Source organism: Ammospiza caudacuta, chromosome 15 (genome assembly GCF_027887145.1).
Source record: "Ammospiza caudacuta isolate bAmmCau1 chromosome 15, bAmmCau1.pri, whole genome shotgun sequence".
In the NCBI taxonomy this organism is placed as follows: domain Eukaryota; kingdom Metazoa; phylum Chordata; class Aves; order Passeriformes; family Passerellidae; genus Ammospiza; species Ammospiza caudacuta.
Window position 1 is genome coordinate 19,729,498 of NC_080607.1, and position 19,294 is coordinate 19,748,791.

The 19,294-nt window shown below is 36.1% G+C and overlaps 1 protein-coding gene across 1 annotated transcript in view; it reads right to left on the minus strand.

The window, feature by feature from the left end:
- Positions 1–19,294, minus strand: part of NCOA3 (nuclear receptor coactivator 3) — a 58,195-nt gene that overhangs the window by 5,746 nt on the left and 33,155 nt on the right. The window contains exons 5-23 of the mRNA XM_058814538.1: positions 19,071–19,243; positions 17,483–17,583; positions 16,332–16,506; positions 15,587–15,775; positions 15,275–15,376; positions 14,337–14,477; positions 12,984–13,131; positions 11,705–12,093; positions 10,592–11,472; positions 8,808–8,943; positions 7,619–7,807; positions 6,868–7,107; positions 5,366–5,492; positions 4,505–4,676; positions 3,467–3,763; positions 1,857–1,961; positions 1,265–1,490; positions 864–1,038; positions 160–301 (exon numbers count right to left, since the gene is read on the minus strand). Of these exons, the coding sequence (XP_058670521.1) occupies positions 160–301; positions 864–1,038; positions 1,265–1,490; positions 1,857–1,961; positions 3,467–3,763; positions 4,505–4,676; positions 5,366–5,492; positions 6,868–7,107; positions 7,619–7,807; positions 8,808–8,943; positions 10,592–11,472; positions 11,705–12,093; positions 12,984–13,131; positions 14,337–14,477; positions 15,275–15,376; positions 15,587–15,775; positions 16,332–16,506; positions 17,483–17,583; positions 19,071–19,243 (4,108 nt within the window). The remainder of the gene's footprint in view (positions 1–159; positions 302–863; positions 1,039–1,264; positions 1,491–1,856; positions 1,962–3,466; positions 3,764–4,504; positions 4,677–5,365; positions 5,493–6,867; positions 7,108–7,618; positions 7,808–8,807; positions 8,944–10,591; positions 11,473–11,704; positions 12,094–12,983; positions 13,132–14,336; positions 14,478–15,274; positions 15,377–15,586; positions 15,776–16,331; positions 16,507–17,482; positions 17,584–19,070; positions 19,244–19,294) is intronic.

Consider the following 19,294-nt stretch of genomic DNA (forward strand, 5'->3'; position numbering starts at 1 on the left):
CAAAAAGAAAGTATCTCTTAGAACATAAAATTAATAGGACCACAGATACTAACAGGATAACTGAGAACAGGATTGTGCAGGAGGAATGGATGTAAGCAGACTGTACTCAAGAGAAAAAGAGTCAGCAAATCTTTTCATCAGTCTTGATGTACAGCTTACCTGGTCTGGACCCATGGGCAGTCCTGACATAGGCATGGTATTAATACTCATCTGTCCAATATGGCCACTGCTGCCATTCATGTGCATCACACTGTATGCTGCTGGGCTACCTTGATGGCTGAACTGCTGCTGGGGAAAAGAACTGAAGTACAAAAGGACAAATGAAATTACCTTCCAAGAAGTCTACACACTGATGTATTGCCTTCCCTGCACCAGCTGTCAACATGTGAAATATAAAACTGCTTTCACATTTACTCGTTTTTACCTAATATCTGTTCAACATGGAAACTCCCCTCCCAAGAGGAATTTGAGTTTTTAGAAATGCAGTTGTACGTGTATGCCTAATGCAATCTTTTTGGAGGCTACTATTAGAGCTGTATCATCTATCGTAATACTATTTGATACTCACTATTTCTCCACCCCCTCCCCAAGTTATTTTTTCTTTAAATATTAAGTTAATATTTAAAGACTGAATGTTGCTTCTGGTTACAAAGATTGTAGAGGTCCAATATGAATCAAGGGAGCTAAGGATAAAATAATCATTTTATTTCCTAAACCAGAGCAGGATGAAGGACAATACAGACACTAGAAAGTTACGTTTGTCTCTTGTAAATGCTTTTCCTGCTGCATGCTATTTAACATAGTTTCTACTTTCAGCAAAATGCAAGACTTTTTGAGAAACAGGTTGTAATCCTGAAGTTCACCTGTTTCTGGGGATGCTTCCTGACGGCCAGCCTTTCATCTCTGAGGACTGGTACATCGTTGCTGACTGAGGATGCTGCAGCATAGGATTCTGGGAGGGTCCAATTCTTGATGACACCATTGGATTGGGAGGGCTTGATACTCTACTAAATGCAGGATCGGGTTGTTGGCTTATTCCTTAAAATAAAACAAAGGAGATAGATACAATATACTTCAGTTATCATTACCTAGTACTTCTATTCATCTTCTTGCAGTAATTGGAAGGAGAAAAGTCATCCTTTTTTGTAGCAGTATAGTCCATTTTTCAGAATGATTGGTATTTAGGTAGTTTGGATTAATAAAAAAAGGGAAAAGAAAACCAAACAAATGATAAAAAAAAAGCCAAACATGTTAGTACTAGTACCATAATTAGGTGGATAGGGGAATTGCTGTGAAGGAACTTGAGCCATTGGAGGGCCTGTCAAAGCACTATCCATGCTTCCTGAGGCTGTCACATTTGGTGGTGGACTGAAGGCCTGAGGTTGATGTTGCTGCTGCATCATCATTGCCATCCTCTGTTGTCTAAAATGGTGACTTATTAGTTCCCTGTTACGCTGAGCCACCATTTGAGCATTAAGAAAACCTTGCTGCTATCCCCCAAAGAGAAGAAAAATCATATTAGAAGATATTTTTACAAATAAAATCATGTCAGAGTCAATCAAACTCATTCCTAAGACCCAGCAAGTCAAGGAAAACCCATAAACAAAAAATAATCATCAAAACATTAAGACAAAACTTTTCATTAAGTTGTCATTAGTGCTAAACAAATGATGATATTTACACGAAAAACTTGGCATACTGAATTGACAGCATGACCTACTGAACAAATCCCTCAGCAATCTCAGCAATGAGGGAGGCAAAAAAATCCCTTTGTAAAAAATTATGCAGAGGAATACTGTAAAGCCATGAAAGAAGGTTGAAATTCTAAACAGATGGCTACTGTAGGAAGTACTTACCTGGGATCCCACCTGTGGCTGCATAACTGGTCTCATCACTGAGTTAGTACCACTGACTGGATTTTCCATTTTTATTTCAAGACTTTGACGGGTCTGATTCATAAACTTGGAAAAAGACATTTTAGCACTATTAGCTTGAAAATAACAGTATCTGAAAAAAGTAATGGCAACTCCTGCAAAAACACTTTCTTTACAGACCTCTTGAATCCATAAAGTGCAATGGTTAATTTTTGACTTGTCTTTAAACAATTTGTTTAAACAGCTCAAACACCAAAAAGAAAAAGCCTTCAATCAGTGCAGCATTAATAGGCTTTGGTTTTGTATTTTCCTTAAATTATCTCTCTTTAGGAATAAAGAGCAGATTATCTATTTGTTTTAAACAATAAATGTCACAGAAAACCAAGAGAGAACACAGTATTTCCTAGCAGTGCTGTTCCATGTGTGGAGAGGAAAGGGTTGAAAAGTGGAAGATTGGTAAGGAAAGAGAAAAGGGAGTTATTTTTAGAATTGTTTTCTCTCAAGGACCAACCAGGCACCAGGGAGATGTTAACAAATACTCTGGCTGAGAAAATTCACATATTTATGTTTGCTCTGGGATGTTGTCTGTCTACAGAGTGGAAACTGAATTTTCTCACAAAATATAGCAAAATGTTGTTAAATACTTTTAAAAGCCTTTCCCATATACTTGGGCCTCCATAAAGGTGGGGGAAGGGAGATAAGAGGATTTGGAGATATGAAAGGAAAGCCTGGTTGGTGAAGGACTGTGCATGCTCCAGGCCCTTTTGCTATGGAATGCAGGGCTCAGGCCTGGGTACTTTTTGCCCCTTCTAAAATGAGCTTAGCGGTGTATGCGTCGCTGTTTTTTCGAATCCAGGATGATGGAATAAACCTAACCTTTGTACTTCAGCTGTGTGGTGTTGTTGCCTTGGTGTTACCTGCATGTATTCTGCTCACACACCATGTCACACAGCAGTAGTTCAGTTTTCCTAATTTTATTTGTACACTGTATTTAATATCAAGCCTGCATTTTAACATGGGGAGTTCACTGCTGAAATCATGCACCAATATTTTAAGCAGTGTTTTCAACCTAGTGTTAAGATCTATGTGGTTGTATCTATTCTCTCACCTTTCATCTGAAGAAAATACCTAAAATGACATCAAACTGCTAAATGGAAAGCAAACCCCTATATCACTAAGCCCAAATGATTAGTTAGAAAACACAGTGAGAAAGAAGTAACACCTGATTTACAGTAGAAATACAGCTCTGATTTAATGCTATCTGTGAGGTTCCAAAAAAATACTAAACACAGATAAAGAGATCATGTAGAGTTACATTGTACAAAAGCACTGTTTTATCTAGCAATCATTTTGTGTGCTGCAGGAACCAATCCAATCTGTAGCTAGGGAGGCTGACGAAGGAGAAACACTTGTCCTAATAAATGTTCTTCGACTCCTACAGCCACCAGGCAATTCAATGAGAAGCACTGTCAAAATAAAAGATCCACCCTCTCAGTCATCTGTTGTTACATATGTAAAGCAACACAATTCCGCGTGCAAGTGATTCCATTCTGAAACATGAAGGAAGTGTAAAAGTAGGAGCAAAAAATTACCTGCTGTCCCTGGAGCCTCTGCTGGAGCTGCATGCGTAGCTGCTTTGGCGTGTTGGTCCTAGGTCTCATCACATTTGCTCGGGGATGGATACTTTGCAGAGGAAAATTGCTCGGTTGGCTCATCTGATTCATCAATGAATTAAAAGACGGCTGTTGTCCCTGGATGTTACTAAAACTTCCTGGCATTGCTGCCCCTTGCCCTTGATAGGGTTGACCATATAACAAAGGCTTCTGGTCAATCATAACTGAAGATTCCTGGCCTTGAAATGAATCTTGTTTGGGTTCCAAAGCTTGTCCCTTCGACAGATACAGAAGTGGTTTCACTAGCGGTATATACAGTATTTCTAAAGCAGCAATAAAGCTAACTAAGTATAATACACCACCCAGCCATTTCTTGGGTAGAACATAGCATGGACAGCTGCTGTTAGTTTTTTCTCCAAACTAATGAAATAGCAAAAGTGATTTATAATAATAATTCTTTTTAAAATCAGTTTTGCTGCACACTGCATACACAGGCAGACCAGTGTCACCATTCAAGCCATATTTGTACAAATGATGGTGTCATGTGGGTCATGGCAACTTCCAAAGTACTCACAGAATTTCTTTTTTCTATTTGCTAGCCATGCAAATTCAACCTGGAACTGAAGGAGAGGGAAGCATCCACATCACTGACAGTCAAATAATTCACAACCTAAGCTCAGCTGACAGCAGGCTACTAAGGAAACCCAACAGAATTCTCAGCTTCTAGAATTATAACGAGCTACACCCCAAACTCCGCCTATACATACAAAGGCATTATACAATAAACTTTGTATTTCTTGTCATGCACAAGGAATTTAATCCATACCGAGCTACTCCTTTGAAAATCACAAGTCAATATAAATGTTTCCTAAGGGAAATGTATGAATGTATGAATCCTCATGAAGATGAGGATGTGATGAGACAAAGTAAATGAGGAGGCCCTCTTGACTTTCTTTTCGAGTAATAAAATAATATTGTTATTTGGAAAATAAATGACCAAAATATCTGTTTACTTACTTGGTTTACAAGATCAGGAATTCCTAATGCTCTGTCAATTTCTTCCAGACTTGTGACATCTGTATTACTCAATAGTGTGTGCAGCTGATCTAGAAGTGCCCTTTCATCATTCTGGCCTTCCATATTTGGTGCCGAACATAAGAGATCATCCAAAGAGCTTCTAACTAGTAGTCTATAAAATAAAAAAAAAAAACAGTAAAATCATAGAATCAATAAGATTGGAAAAGACCTCTAAGATCATGGAGACCAACCTTTGAGGGAATACCACCTTGTCAATCACACTTAGAGCACTAAGTGCAACATCCAGTTGTTTCTTGAACACATTAGGAATGGTGTCTCCACCACCTCCCTGGGCAACCCATTCCAATGCCTGACCACTCTTTCAGTGAAGAAATTCATTACAACCATTACAAGGAAACCTTCAGTTTTTATATAATATATTGACCTGGGTATGATTAAGTAGTACAGTTACCCAACTTAAGTCCAAAATTTATGTCCTAAAGTGTCCAGTCACCTTCCATACATCCATAAACACATATAAACTCTGTTTTCTCCTGGTTTTGCCCTGTGCCGCAGAGGTATTATTTCAGAGTCTCTCATGTCTTTTTTCTGTGCCTCCCAATTCAAGGGTTGATAGATTTTGTTAACAATGACTTTTGTGGAGCTAGCTTAAAGAATATCCTGCGTCAGATCAGCAGCAGAAATGGAAACATTTCTGAAACATTCCAGAAATGGAATTCTGCCTCCAATCTGTCATCCCCACAGCATATGCTACACAATTTTATTTCCAGGCCTTAAATTCTTCTGACAGACAGTGAACAGTTGTATTTAAAATTGCCTTCAAACCTTCCCCAATTCTACCTGCTTTGTGAACCCCGTGACACTTGCTCCATGGACATCATATTGTCAGGCCACAATCCAGGTTGGTTAGAAGGTCCAGGCTGTCCATAGGGATTACCTCCCATGTCAATGTTTATCTCATTTGGCCCTGCAAGGTAAAACATTTGTGTATTTTTTAAAAACTGAAGGTTTCATCTTGCTATCCTAGTGTTCAGTTAGGATGATCACACAAATTGTCAAGCAGCTTCATGAGCTTTCCATTATTATGTTTTACAGCATATGCACACATGAACTCAAGATCATTTCACATATATAACAGACCACAGATTTAAATACAGCAGACAGTGATCTGGACCTGCTACCCTGTTAGAGCAGAATTGCTATTTCTAATCCTTTAGTCTCTAAATAGGAGCATGGAAGACACAGCATCTTACATGAAAAAAACCCCCCAAAAAATTCTGGACAATGACATCTGGGTACCAGCAAATACACACTGTCATAGTGACACCAAAATCTGGCATTTTGAATTCCAATACAGGGTGGCAATTAAAAGAAACATAAAGTACATACCATTTTGCTCTTTGGGAGTACTTTTTTCCCTCTACCTATCCAGGGACATACAGCACTACATAGGAGAGTCTGTCATCATATTATTCCCCAGCATCGGTATGAATCACCTAGCATCAATGATTTCTAGGAAGCTGAGCTGGAAAATTCTGACTTAGTCAGGACTGCACAAAGTTCTTCCGTATTTAATCTTATATCCATTTGTTGCATTGAAATAGTAAGTCTGTTTGAGGGAACTGGTGACAGCCTTGGTAGCTTTCCATTTTAAGAAAGGAATGCTGTCTATTTAAACTGGTTTGGGGCATACTGGTATTGGCATAGTAGACTGGAGAACTTCAGCTCTAGACTAAACCTTTGTTAGACACATAAAACAGAAAAAACCCACAGGCTTTAAGACTGCTCATATTTTAGACATACAGCTTATTTTCTTTCATGCACATAAGAATACTTCGAAGAAAAAAGAAGAAAAAATGTGGTTTTACATGAAATTTGGCTACTCCATGTAAAAAGAAATTTGAAATACTTGAGAGGAAAAACTTTAAAAGGCATTGATTACCAAGAAGTTAACAGAAAAAAAAAATCCATATCAAATAGGATGAATTAAATTAACCACAATGCTAGTATCTTTACATATGGAATCATAGATGCCATTTAGTTCCTGGAATTTAGCAGAGAAGTACTGAACTAAAGAAACACACAGAAATAATCCCCCCACCCAATCTCGGGACCCAGAACAAATTATCTGTGTATGAGACACACAGCACCAGAAGAAAACAAGAACATCACCAAAAAGTCATCAAATGTCACAGTCAGGGAACAATAACAGTCTCTACCTCAAAAAGCCTTTAAATAAAAATCTAGCATTTTACCAATAGTGCAAAGATTCTTATGATGAATGCTTACTAGGAAACCAGGGAAATAGTGCTATGTGGGACAACAAGAAGTTAAGAACTTACTCATGTGAATCATTTGCTGTTGCAGCATTGGCCTATTACCAGGTATGCTGTTAGAGCGAACAGGCGGCCCAGACACAGAGCCAGCCTCTGGGGGCCTCGGAAGGGTTGTACTAAATTCAGCTCCTGGTCTCAACATTGCAGCAGAACTTGCAGATTCCAATCCATTCACTTTGGAGTTTGGCAAACCCCAGTCTCCTGGCTGATGCTGATTCATCGCCACATTTCTGTGGGGAGCACATGCTATAATGAAGAGCAGAAGACAAATATTTATTATCTGGAGTACATGATGTATTTTGGTTTTTGAATTATTTTGCTATTTCATAACAGTGCAGCTGCTAATATCAGAGCAATTGACTGACATCCTACAAAAGCATCTAGAGCTTACCCTGCCAAGTTCTAAATAATTCAAAAACTATATGTGTCTAAATATACGTAAAATTCATAATGACTGGCTGCCACTGAACTGTTCTTGCTTCTATATATCAAAAGTACATGTTAAACTAAAAACTCAAAATAGTTAAAAAGAATATAACTAGTTATAGTAAAGTACTAGTAATGACACAGGTAGTAAACTGTTAGGTTCTTATAATTTTAGCTAAGATAATAATTCAGAAGTATTAATGATGGTAAAATTAAAATTCTTTAATGTTAAAGTTTCTTCTAACTGAAATTTGTATTTTAGTCTAGCAACTTTTTTTACATTAAAGCTATTTCCTTTACAATGACAGCTGTTTGTATACAACCAACAAACCCAGATTTGCTCCAAAATTTTCTTGGTTTTCAATCATTCTTGGACTTCCACCCATCAAGTTTTGCTTTTGTAACATGGAGAATGCATTGACATTCCTCACTGAAGCACCTGAGCCCATCGGGCTGTCTAAAGACATGGCTCTGTTAAAAGGTGGGCGAGTAGTCTGCACAGACTGGGGACTCTTCACACCTGTTAAAGAAATAAAAGATGCATGCAACTGTACGTTTTAAATAAAATATGCTATTAATGACTAAAATTAGTCTCATCTCTTTATGAACTCATACACTTGATCTTAAGCAAGCCAGGAACAGTTATGTTGCCTATGTATGCACAACAAAAATTCCCATTTTGAACACATCGTTAGGATCTTTTGCAAAAAAAGTCAAAGGCAGTTCCCTGTGGCCCTACACAAAAAAAAAAAAAGAAGTCCCTTTTAATTTAAGTTCTGTAATGACATGGTGAGTTTCTGAGCACAGTGTCCTCTATGGACAATTAACCTACTGTGCTTCACAGCCAATAGTGCCAGTGGCCTTACGTGTTCTTGTACCTGGCTTTATATTTTTCATTACCCATGCTTCACCTCCTTTGCTTATCTCAGCAATCCATTGCCCTATATAACCAAGAGATGACCAGTGTCATGTCATGCAAGAAAGGAACAACTGCCATGATGCTGGTTTATCAGCTAGGTTATTCTCCCCTCCTTCTAAGGAAGGGCATTCCTTTTGATGTCAAGGAGGAGTAGTGATTAGGATTTACTGGCCACAAGATATTTTCACACAGAATAAGAAAGAAATTAAAAGCTTGTCACCAATCCCATATTATATCCCTAGTCATCAGTGAGGATAAAATAAAAATTCTCAATTTTAATTTACAGCTCACAAAACATCCTTCTTGATAACTTGTCCAGAGACAAGACAGAGAAATCTACATTAGACAAAGCCAGAATAAACCATAAAACAAGGAACTGAATGTTATTCATTGTGCATATAGTAGGCGAGTGCTGTCAAGACAGCTAATAGCGTACATAATAGCCTGTGAAAGCATAATTAGCTATTTTGCATTACATTTGTCCTTGAAGATATAGGAGATGAAGAAGGTATTCTCTAAGGGTATGAGGATACATTATGTTTACATCAGGTAAGAAGAAAACCCTGCTTTTAAAACCCAGGGGGTAGATTTAATTCCTTACCCAACAGGGCATTTCCTTGAAATAATGCTTGCTTTGTTCCAGGGTTATTTCCATTTGCAGAGATAGCATTATTGTAAAACTCTGAACTAGTAAGATCACCTAGAATTGCATCCAAATTATCCAAGTCTCCATTCGTCTGAAAATGATGCAGTAAAATACCAAGGTTATTTACTCTCATGTGGCTATACTTAAATTTTTACTTAGATTCTTGCTAATCTTAAAGCATATGACTGGGAGACAAATGTTTTAATTCACTGACACTATCTGGAGCTACCTTTTCACTTCCAAAGAAATTCAGATACCATTTAGATACCTTTTATTAGAGTATTTTCTTTAGGTAATTTTGAGAATTAGCAGAAAACACACATAACTAAAATGAAAAGCATTTCTGACTATAAGTATTTCAAACATCACAAGTTACAAAGATAAAAACACTAATGATAGTGAACATCGAGAATGTGTACCATTCATTGATAAATAATATATGTATCATACACAAAGAGCTAATCCTGAACACTACAAGACATTAAAATTATGCACAGGTTTTTCCGGTCAGTTGGAGCCCTAACTTTCTTTACAAATTTGTATTTACATCAGATAAAGCTTCAATAGAAAATAATTCATACATAGTGGATCAACATCTTCATGAAAGAAGCTTCTATGAATACCTTAATTACATCTCAGAAGCAAGTACTAAAACTACATGTTGTGTACTACTACAGAGTTGATAGTGACTTTTCCATAAGTAGTACTCAAACAATGTTATAAGGTGTTTTATTATAGTCAGCCAGTAGCTAATGCAAAAAAAAGTGCTGGGGATTTTTCTGTTTTGCTTTGGTTTTTTTTTTGTTTTTTTTTTTTTGTTGGTTTTTTTTTGTTTTTTAATTTACCCAGTTATTACTGATTTGGGAAATTCAAGGTCTAAGAATCTATATATCTTCAGTAAATTCTGCCATACTGACCAGTACTACAAAGTACTGACCAGTTTACTAGGAAGTTCCAAATCTTAGGACTTAAATACAAAACCAGTATATACAGATTATAGTTTTAAGAACATCTGTTCCTAACAAGTGTACTGCTGATTTCAGAATAGTTGCTCCATGATGCTAGTTTTCTGCATCATGACATTTCTTGGAATTCCACCTCTAGAACTTATTTGTATTTATTTATAAAAATTATATATACATTTATACATTTTATTATGTATTCATTTGAATGCTGGAGATATATATATATATTTGGAAGAACATATTCCCTCATTTAAAGAAAGAAAAAGAGTGCTAAAACCAATGAATGAACTAAATCAAATCATGGCTATTTCAAGTATTACACATTTTTGTGTATTGTTTATATTTTCAAAACAAAATCATGTTTTACCTTTTGCTCTTGCATTGCCAACTAAGTACAGAGGCAGTTGCGGGCCCATTTCCTACTAAGCCATAAAACCAAACATGTGCTAAGATCTAATTTTAAGGAATAATGTGCAAATATTACCTTAATCATACCATAACTTAAAAACATTAGTCCAGAACCTCAGGACATCAGATTTGGTTATATATATATATATATATATATATATATATATATATATATATATCCTGTAGTTCTTTTTGTTAGTGTTTTTTCATTCACAATTAAATCCGACTCTATTGTTTCACATCATTTGCACAGAACCTTTTTAGAAATGTTTACACATGCACACTGTAGAGTGTTCTATATTTAGTCATTCACTTAATAATAAAATATTGCTTAGCTCACTGATACCATTTTACATTATACCGTACCTCCTCTGCTGGCTCCATTTTTATTTTCATCTCTTTTTCTTGACTTGAAGTGGGAATTGCAGAACTTGTGCATTGTCCCATCTTATTATCCACACCTTCTACTTTAGGCTTCAGCTCTTTGGAAAGCGGTTCCTTAATATCATCTTTATCTAGTAGATATCTTAGTAAAGCATTGTTTTCTTTCTTCTTTGGACTTAGTTGTTCCTGTTTGATAGTGTCTTCTCCACAAGAGGTTGTGTTACTAGCATCGTGATATGTGTCTTTACCAGTAGCTTCAGCTGTGATCTTGGCCACCTCTGCTGGAGAATTACCATTCTGCAACAATTTATGTAAAATCCTGTGCTTCTCTTGCAGGAGTGACCCATGCATGTTTGAGGAGGAAGATACCCCTGCAGATGTTGATGAGGAAACTCCTGAAGGACTGGCAACGGTGGTAGAAGATTCTTTACAATTTGAGTCTAAAGGTGAGTTTGATGCTGTAGAATGTCCTCTTTCATCTGAGGAGCACGTAAGTAGCTGAAGGAGTTTTTTATGCCCTTTGCTCTCAGATGGTCCTCTCTGACTTTCAGATGCCTCCAGATTTCCCTCTTTACTATCTTTTTCACTGAAGAGATCTCTGCTGTTTGACTGGCAGATGGAACTTTCCACTTGGTTTTGTTCACAATACAAACCAGAAGGGCTTTTGGAGTCCTGGGTACTTGTTTTAATTTGCTGAGTTACGCTAATGTTTGGGGAATTATCCAATTTTGGACCCGGTGAAGAAAGTGTTGATAAAAGGGAATTTCCAACACCCTCACTAATGGCTTGCAGAGCACTTAGAGAACTGCTAGAAAAAGTGCTGTTGCTAGTGTTGCTGGCAGATCCCATAGGCGAGTGCATACCTGTATCATGTGACAGAGATCAAACTTATTAGATTACAGTACTGCCTGTATGTACTCTTCCTTTGGATTATGTATGATTGCCACATTGAGTTCATACATGAAGTCAGGTATACTACATTCAAGTAACACATATAGGGTCATATAGAACAGTTGAAATGGATGAAAGATGGAATTCAGATAAAAGTGAGAAAAAATAGCTTAAAAAAAAGAGCTTTTAGCAAAAATAAAATACCTGTAACTGGAGAATACGGGTGTGAACTCATTTTTGGACTCCCTCGATTCCTAGAAGATACCATTAGATTCTGTTGGCTGGAAGTTAAGCCAGGACTGCCATGTGGTGGGCTACTTATATTTAACCCAAAACTGTTACTCTGATAAGCAGAGGACTGCATGCCAGTTCCAGAGTTCACTGGCCCCATATTCCCAGGGCTTCCAAATCGAGTGCTGGTGAGCTGACCCACTGCATTGGGATCTCCCATCCCATAGTTTCTGTTCTGCATTGGCATGGCTTGACCAGGTGACATGTCCATAAGACCATTAACAGAATTTGTGTTTCCAGTCACAGCTGTTCTGATGTTTTGCCCAACAGAATTAGGATTTGGCCGATATCCATTTTGTTCTCTGTAAATTCAACATCAGCCCCAGAAACCCAAAGAAAACAAATTAAAACCTTATTTGGAATCATGTGGAACAAATACATTATTAATTAATTGCCCAAATATTTTTCCAAAAAAGAGCAGTGAGAATTCAAGCTTCCACAAAAGTAGAACTAAGCCATGACATTCATTTATTCACTACAGAAATGTTTGATTCTTTGAAGGCTTTGAGTTATAATCACATACAGTATCACTGCCTCAAAAAGCTTTTATCAACAATCAGATGACTAATCAGATTTATCCATTTAAAGATCCTCCTTCTTTCATTCCCTTCCTGAGTCAATGCCTGCCACCATTCTACTGGGCACATTAACAGTGTGTGACCCTGAACAAGCTCAGTTACTAACTTTTCAGCACCTGGAGGCACTCTAATGCCAGAAGGAGACAGATTCCCTCCAAAGTGACATTTCAATTACTTTTGCAAAGAACAAGAACAGGTAATAGGAAATACTACCTAAGGTACATTTCAGTTATGGATTATGCTTCTGAGAGGGTTTTGTGGTCTTTTTAATTGGTCTGCAAAAGCACGTGACTTAGCATCTCTATTTTCAGTGTTTCATCATTGCTACCACAAAAGACTAACATAAACATAGCACAGGCTTTGAGCGGGTATTGAGTAAAAAATTCTCTTTTGACTGTGACTGTCTTTCTGCACATAGTTAAAATGGGACTCTGCGAGGTTTACACATTTATTTATTGTATGCTATGCAGCTCGGTTTCCCAAATTATTCCCCATCTGAGTTTTAATCAGGTAAAATATTTTAGTATGCTATTTTGCTCAAGTTGTCTTCAAGGCCAGATGTATTTTTTTTAAACTGTGACACTTCAATGATAAACAGATACTACTAAGTTCACCTTTGAAGGAAGTGGGTAGAGACAAATCCATGGCGGTCATTAGTTACAGGATTTCGAAACAGCTTACTCTTTGTTTGTGCTGTCACTATTGTACCATCCGCTAAAGAAAATCTATACAATGGGGTTTCAGCATGACCTTGTGTATAAGCTGTAAAGGGAATACACGAATATAGTTAATATTTAAAATCCCAAGAATTATTAGTATGAATTATATTTTTGACATAATACCCTTCATTTACTGAAGATTACCCCCCCAAAACACAAAAAACTTTAAAAATAAATAAATGAATAAAGAAATTAATGAATACATTAATAGATAAATAAATAAATAAATAAAACATACTCAAAACATATACAGAGAAAAAGGAAGTATTCCACTATTTCTCCTCTATCAATAGAGGGAAGATAAAAGCAAACAAGATTATTTTGGTGCTGTAATATTTTGTGCTCACCAAACACAACTGGCAAAGTTCTGCATTTGTTAACAGACTTCCAAGGCTAGATTATAGAGGCCCTGGCTCCTGCTTGGGGAAGAATTTTTAAGTTTGCTTCAATTAAAAAATTGTGGAAACTATTGGTTTTCAATTGAGCTTCAAGTCTCGTGTTAATTTAGGATTCATTAATCAGTTATGTTGAAGAACTTCCAATGGAATAGAAAATCCATTTGCTGACAGTATGAGTTTCTCTTTATTTAACATCTCCTGTGCTTGATTTACTTTGTAAATCCTTCAAAAAGACTCGAGTTTGGAATAATTAGAAAACATTATCTTTCTTACTGAAGACTGTGGCTGTACATCACTTATCTATCAAAGTTATCAAAATAGCATTACAAAATATGTGGCACTGGAACACTGAAAATATTTTGAGCCCTGTGTCTTGAGAATAAGAAAAAAGCATCAACACAATTGTTATCACTTTCACAGAGTGGTTCTTTAACAAAGGAAAGAGTGAAATAAAATATCATCAAACTAACATACCAAAATAAATACCATTTGTTATTTAACCAGAAAATATCAATATAATGATAATTAAAAATTACATATCATCATAGAAATATAATTGTCTCTATCATTGCTGTGGAAAAACAGCTTCCTTGAGGACCCCAGACCATGTATCTGGTATTTTCCATGTTAATTTCCAAAACAAACACATTGAGAAAACCCAACAACTTCCAGCAGAATTCCTCATTCTCAGGAGGTCATCCTCCTTCAGCTTGTAAATGAATCACAGTAATTAACAAAAACCATGGAAAAAAAGGAACACAGGCAGAATTTAGCATTTTTTTTCAGAAAAAAATGCAGCCCCTAGGAGAAGCAAAACATTGTGACCCAAACATTGTAAACTGATTTTTACCTTCATGATAGTGGCGTTTATTTGACCATGACTGCCCGTCATTGTGGCATAAGAACCTCTGAATACAGCGACGAATTATATCTTCGAAGCCAGGTCTCATGGAAGATCGTAATGAGTTTGTATCAATGTTGACAAGTTTGCCTTAACAGGAAAGAAAATATACAAGTTAAACTCTTTGTGCCTGTGACAACTGTTTTTGTATAAATATGGTACATTTCCTAAGGCTCCAATATAACACTTTTAATCACCAAATTCTGAACATGCAGAAGTTACATTTATGAATTATCTGCCCTATGAGAATATGATGCTGCTTATTAAAGCATCACTATTCAAAGGAATTTATGTAACTGAGTAAGAGGAAGTTAATCCCCCACAGGTCAGTGTCAGAGCTTTAGAAAACAGTAACTTTCATCTCTGGTTACAGGCACCTAAGGGATGCACACAGACTAAAATTTTAAAAATAGCGACCAACTACATCAAACAAACATCATAAACAAAAAGTCCCATTTAGATTATACAACTCTTTCAATTTAAACAGCATAAACCACTTTAAACATTAGCTCATGAATTGTATAAAAGTATAAGCATTTTTAAAGGACTTCCAGTCTTTTAGGAAGTCCTAAATGACTTCCAGTTATGACCTAAAATACATCTTCCACGTAAAGGAAAGCAGAATGACAACCACTTGAAATGCCAGCTAAAACACAAGTAATGCTTTTTACCAACCTACCAAACAGCAACATAGAGAAGAAAATGCATCCCACAGGTTTTATTACACCTCACTACCAGCAATGGTATATTGTAAAAAGCAGTTGGGAATTCTCAGTATGAATTCTGTTAGTCACTCCATATACACCATACACACTCCATTTATTTAAAACAAGAGCACATGGACAAAGAAGACTCCTTCATACCTTCCTCCTGGGTGTACTTCCTACCTGAAAGATCATGTCTTGTAATAAAGCTCTCTGGATTTCCTGGAAATACCCTTTCTGCAGTCGTGATACGACGTGCCACACAAATCATACAGGACTGCAAATCTGTATTTAAAAAAAGAATGTTTCTTCTTTCATCATCTCATGTTTACTGTGTTGAAGAATCTAATAAAATAGCTGAAGCATCGTTTGTTGTTACAATGGAAGTACAGAGAGTAAGGATTAAAGCTGCTGCTTTCCTGAAAATGGTATGCTAAACATCAAAGAGCTTTTCAAAGAAATTTCTATGCATAACAATTCTGCAAAAATTCCTACCTTCCCCCTCTTCCATCATAGCTCTTGGCTGCGATAAAGCGAAGCACTGCATAGTTTCATATCTTTGACGAATATCCTGGTAGCCACCTACATCTTCAAAGAGGTCATGAGAGCTTTTCACCATCATCCGACAATTGAATGTATGGCTCTTCTGTCTCGGTGCTTCATTACTCCAAGAAACTCCATTAACTTAAAAGAACATAGTAAGAATTCATACAGATTTTCAGATACAATCAACTCATAACTGATTGTTCTTAATTTAGATACCCTGTTCCTAGATTACAGATAATAAAGGCTATTTTAAGATGCCTTCTCAATATACCATCAATATAGCTTGGTAAAAAATAGGAATATTGAGAACCAAGTAAAAAGCACTCTTCCTTTTGCATGACACTTTAAGTCACTTGATAGAACGCTGGAAAGTCATTCATATATTTCATAAACGAGCACTTCCTTCAGCCAGCCTTGTGGTATCAGGGAAGGTATTCCTTTAGTGTCGCTCTTTTAAAGTTACAGGTAAACAAAATTCAAAGGCTAAAATAAAGTGTGAATTTCCAGCACATTTATTTCTGATGGCATGCTATTGTACAAACACAGTAGCGTTTATCAAGATTAAGATATTCTTGTAGTAAAACATTCTTTATATAACTAATATGTTTTGAAAGGTTATCCTTTATGGGGTATTTTTGTCTTCTTTGATTGTTTTCAAATAGTCTAGTAAGTGTAGTAGATAAACTTTTACTACCTGAAGATTTAGGTAAGTTTTTAAGAAAGTCCTTCCGGTCCTCTTCATGCAAGATACCATACACACTTGTATTAACCAAATCTTCTTGTTTATACTGCAGATACTGTGTGACATTTTCTGATACAAATACTATGTTCCCATCTCGATTTACAACAAAGAGGAAGCCGTCCAATGCCTAAATATTAATATGACAACAAATCGTGTAAGACAGATCAACTAATTCTCAACATAATTTAATTTAAAAAGTGTGTGTGATAAATGTCAATTTATAATATATTCACTTATTTTCAAGGATAGACATGAAGTTTTAAATTCTTCTTTGAGGAAAAGTGCATATGGTAGGGAGTTGTTTATATAATAATAATTAATATGTCCATGTGATATTCCATTCAGCTTTCACATTGATAACCAGCCTTCTTGTTTCATTCTTGATTCACATGAACACTAGATTACGATTTTGTACCGTTAATTCAATAGTAAGCAATTTGAAACAAGAAGTTCAGTAGGAACAAGCAGCGAGTCATGAACATGAAGACATTTGCACTATCAAGTGATGAGATAGGAGGAGCTAGCCAAATACTGTATGTTCTTAACTGAAAGAGAAATTCAGTATCTATGTTAAAAAACTAAGATTCAAAAATGCTTTCATGAACTTGTAAATATCAGATTGGTTTTCCAGGCATAAAGAAAGGCTATCTGCTATGTACCTTTGTTTAATGTTAATCTTGGGTTATTTTACTTGATGGCAACATTCATTTAAAATGCTTCATAATTTAGTAACACAAATGCAGACATACATGTAACAAACCTCTCCTTGCAAAAACTCCATTTAATGTCTATCCCCTAGAACAAATAAAGTATTCCTTGTACAAATAAGCACTGCTTCAGTAGTAATTTGCTAATGACTGCTAGAGTAAATGAAGCATAGGAATATTAGAAAAAGTAAAAGGCTATTCTATTTCCTTCTACAGAGAATTTCAGCAAAATTAGGAAAACATGATAGATTTTATTCCTGAACCTCTCAAACATACTTCTGCATGGTGCTTGCATACTATTTTATTACTACAGGATTGCATATTTTATTGTAATATTTTCCCCTGCCGTAAGTATTTGCTTCCATAGCGGTTTACTAGGGCCTAATTTGTACTTGCCTGTAATAAAAGAGGTCCCAATGAATCCTTGTCAATAACTCCTTGACCCGTGGATGATACATCAGCTTTCTGAACATCATCATCATTAGAAACTGCTTTTCCTGAAAGCCAAAAAATACATTTCCATAAAGCAACTTTTCATGTGATAGCCACATTTTAATATTACGAGTCAGATCCTAGGGAGAGTGTGAAATAAACACAAAAAGAAGCACAAATGAGAGAGAAGGGCTCACATACTGTTGGCCGATAAGACCAGAAAATATGTCATGGCCACATAACGCCAAAGTCTTTGCTCACATAAATTGACTTGGCAGTTGAAGCTGACATGATGAACTTGCTTTGTGAACATTTCTTGTTATTTTTCACATACCGTCTGATGAATACCTGCTTAGTCTTTCAATAGCCATTAAAAACACTCATATATCTCTTATGTTTTTACTTTGATCAGCTCATTATCATTGGTTACAGTCTTCAGATGCCACCACCACTGTTCTTCAAAAAGGCTTTGATTCATGTTAACAGCTGTGTGCCTGTACGTGTATATACGTGTGCATATGTGTGTGCATGCGTATAACAAAGTCATATTTAAATAATCAAAATATTCTCTGTTAATTTATTGCAGGGGAAGGTGGAATGGGAATTCGTGCCATGCAGCAGAATTACAGAAAAAACACTGTGAGCTTTATTTTGTGGTACTTGCTAGCTGGTTAAGCAGACCACAGGAGGAGTACAACATCTCAACTCTCTAATGAAATATTAGAATTCACACAATGACACTACAAAAAAACCTTAAAAACAGAAGCTGATTTTTGAAAATTGTTTTAGCATAAGATGTGGCAATTTACCACAACAGGTAAGATACACACAGCATATTCTGTTTTTCTAATACTTTACTGCCCAAATGACACATATAAGCTTGGGAGGCTAGTCATTGGGAGGTGGAGATGGGGTGGAGTGGTGTTTAAAAAAATAAATTATATATACTCCTCACTCTATATTTCAAAACATGGGTTTTGCATACACCTGTTGGTTAAAAAAAAGTATTATATCACTTAGGTTTACCCTAGCTGACAGAGTTTACCAAGATATTATGCATTGCTTCTTTCTCCTTTTTTGAGCTGGCTGTATTCTGAGTCCATTCAATCACACTAAAAAAGCAATTTTAAAAAATCCATAAAAAATCACTATCTCTGATTGGAGGCTTGCCCATAAGAAAAGGGTAGGTTTCCTTGAAGTGAAAGGCAATGGCATGTGTTCTTCATACCAGTAAATATTTGGTATAGAGTACAAGCAGATGTTAGAATAGCATCTCCTCTTTTTTTAACTTGTCTGTGGTTCAAAACTGGTAAGAAACGCCGTACGCAGTTTTAAAATCCTGATTCCCAATAAAGTGATGATAAATACTTGTTTACTTTTAAATAGAAAATTACTTAAGGTGCATTTAAGGTTTGAATGAAGCCAAAGTCCAAAGACCTGCTCAGTTACATGCTATTGTGAAAAACTACTCAATTTCCCAAGTAACTACTGCTACAAAAAAAGAATCACAATGAAATTAAACTATTAATCTTGACTTAGCAGGGAATTGTACCTTGCTCTTTTATTTGTCGAATCTGTCTCACAGTTTCTTTTAAGATAGCACATTTGTCTGGTTTGACATTGAAATTGTCGATGTCACTCAGATTAGCAGATATCAGCTCAGCCAGCTCTTCAATGTATTTGCTTTCCTGCTCACGTCGACGCTTCTCACCACTGCAGACCAGACTAGGAATGAAGAACATTATTTTGTATACTTATATATCATCCTATACAAAA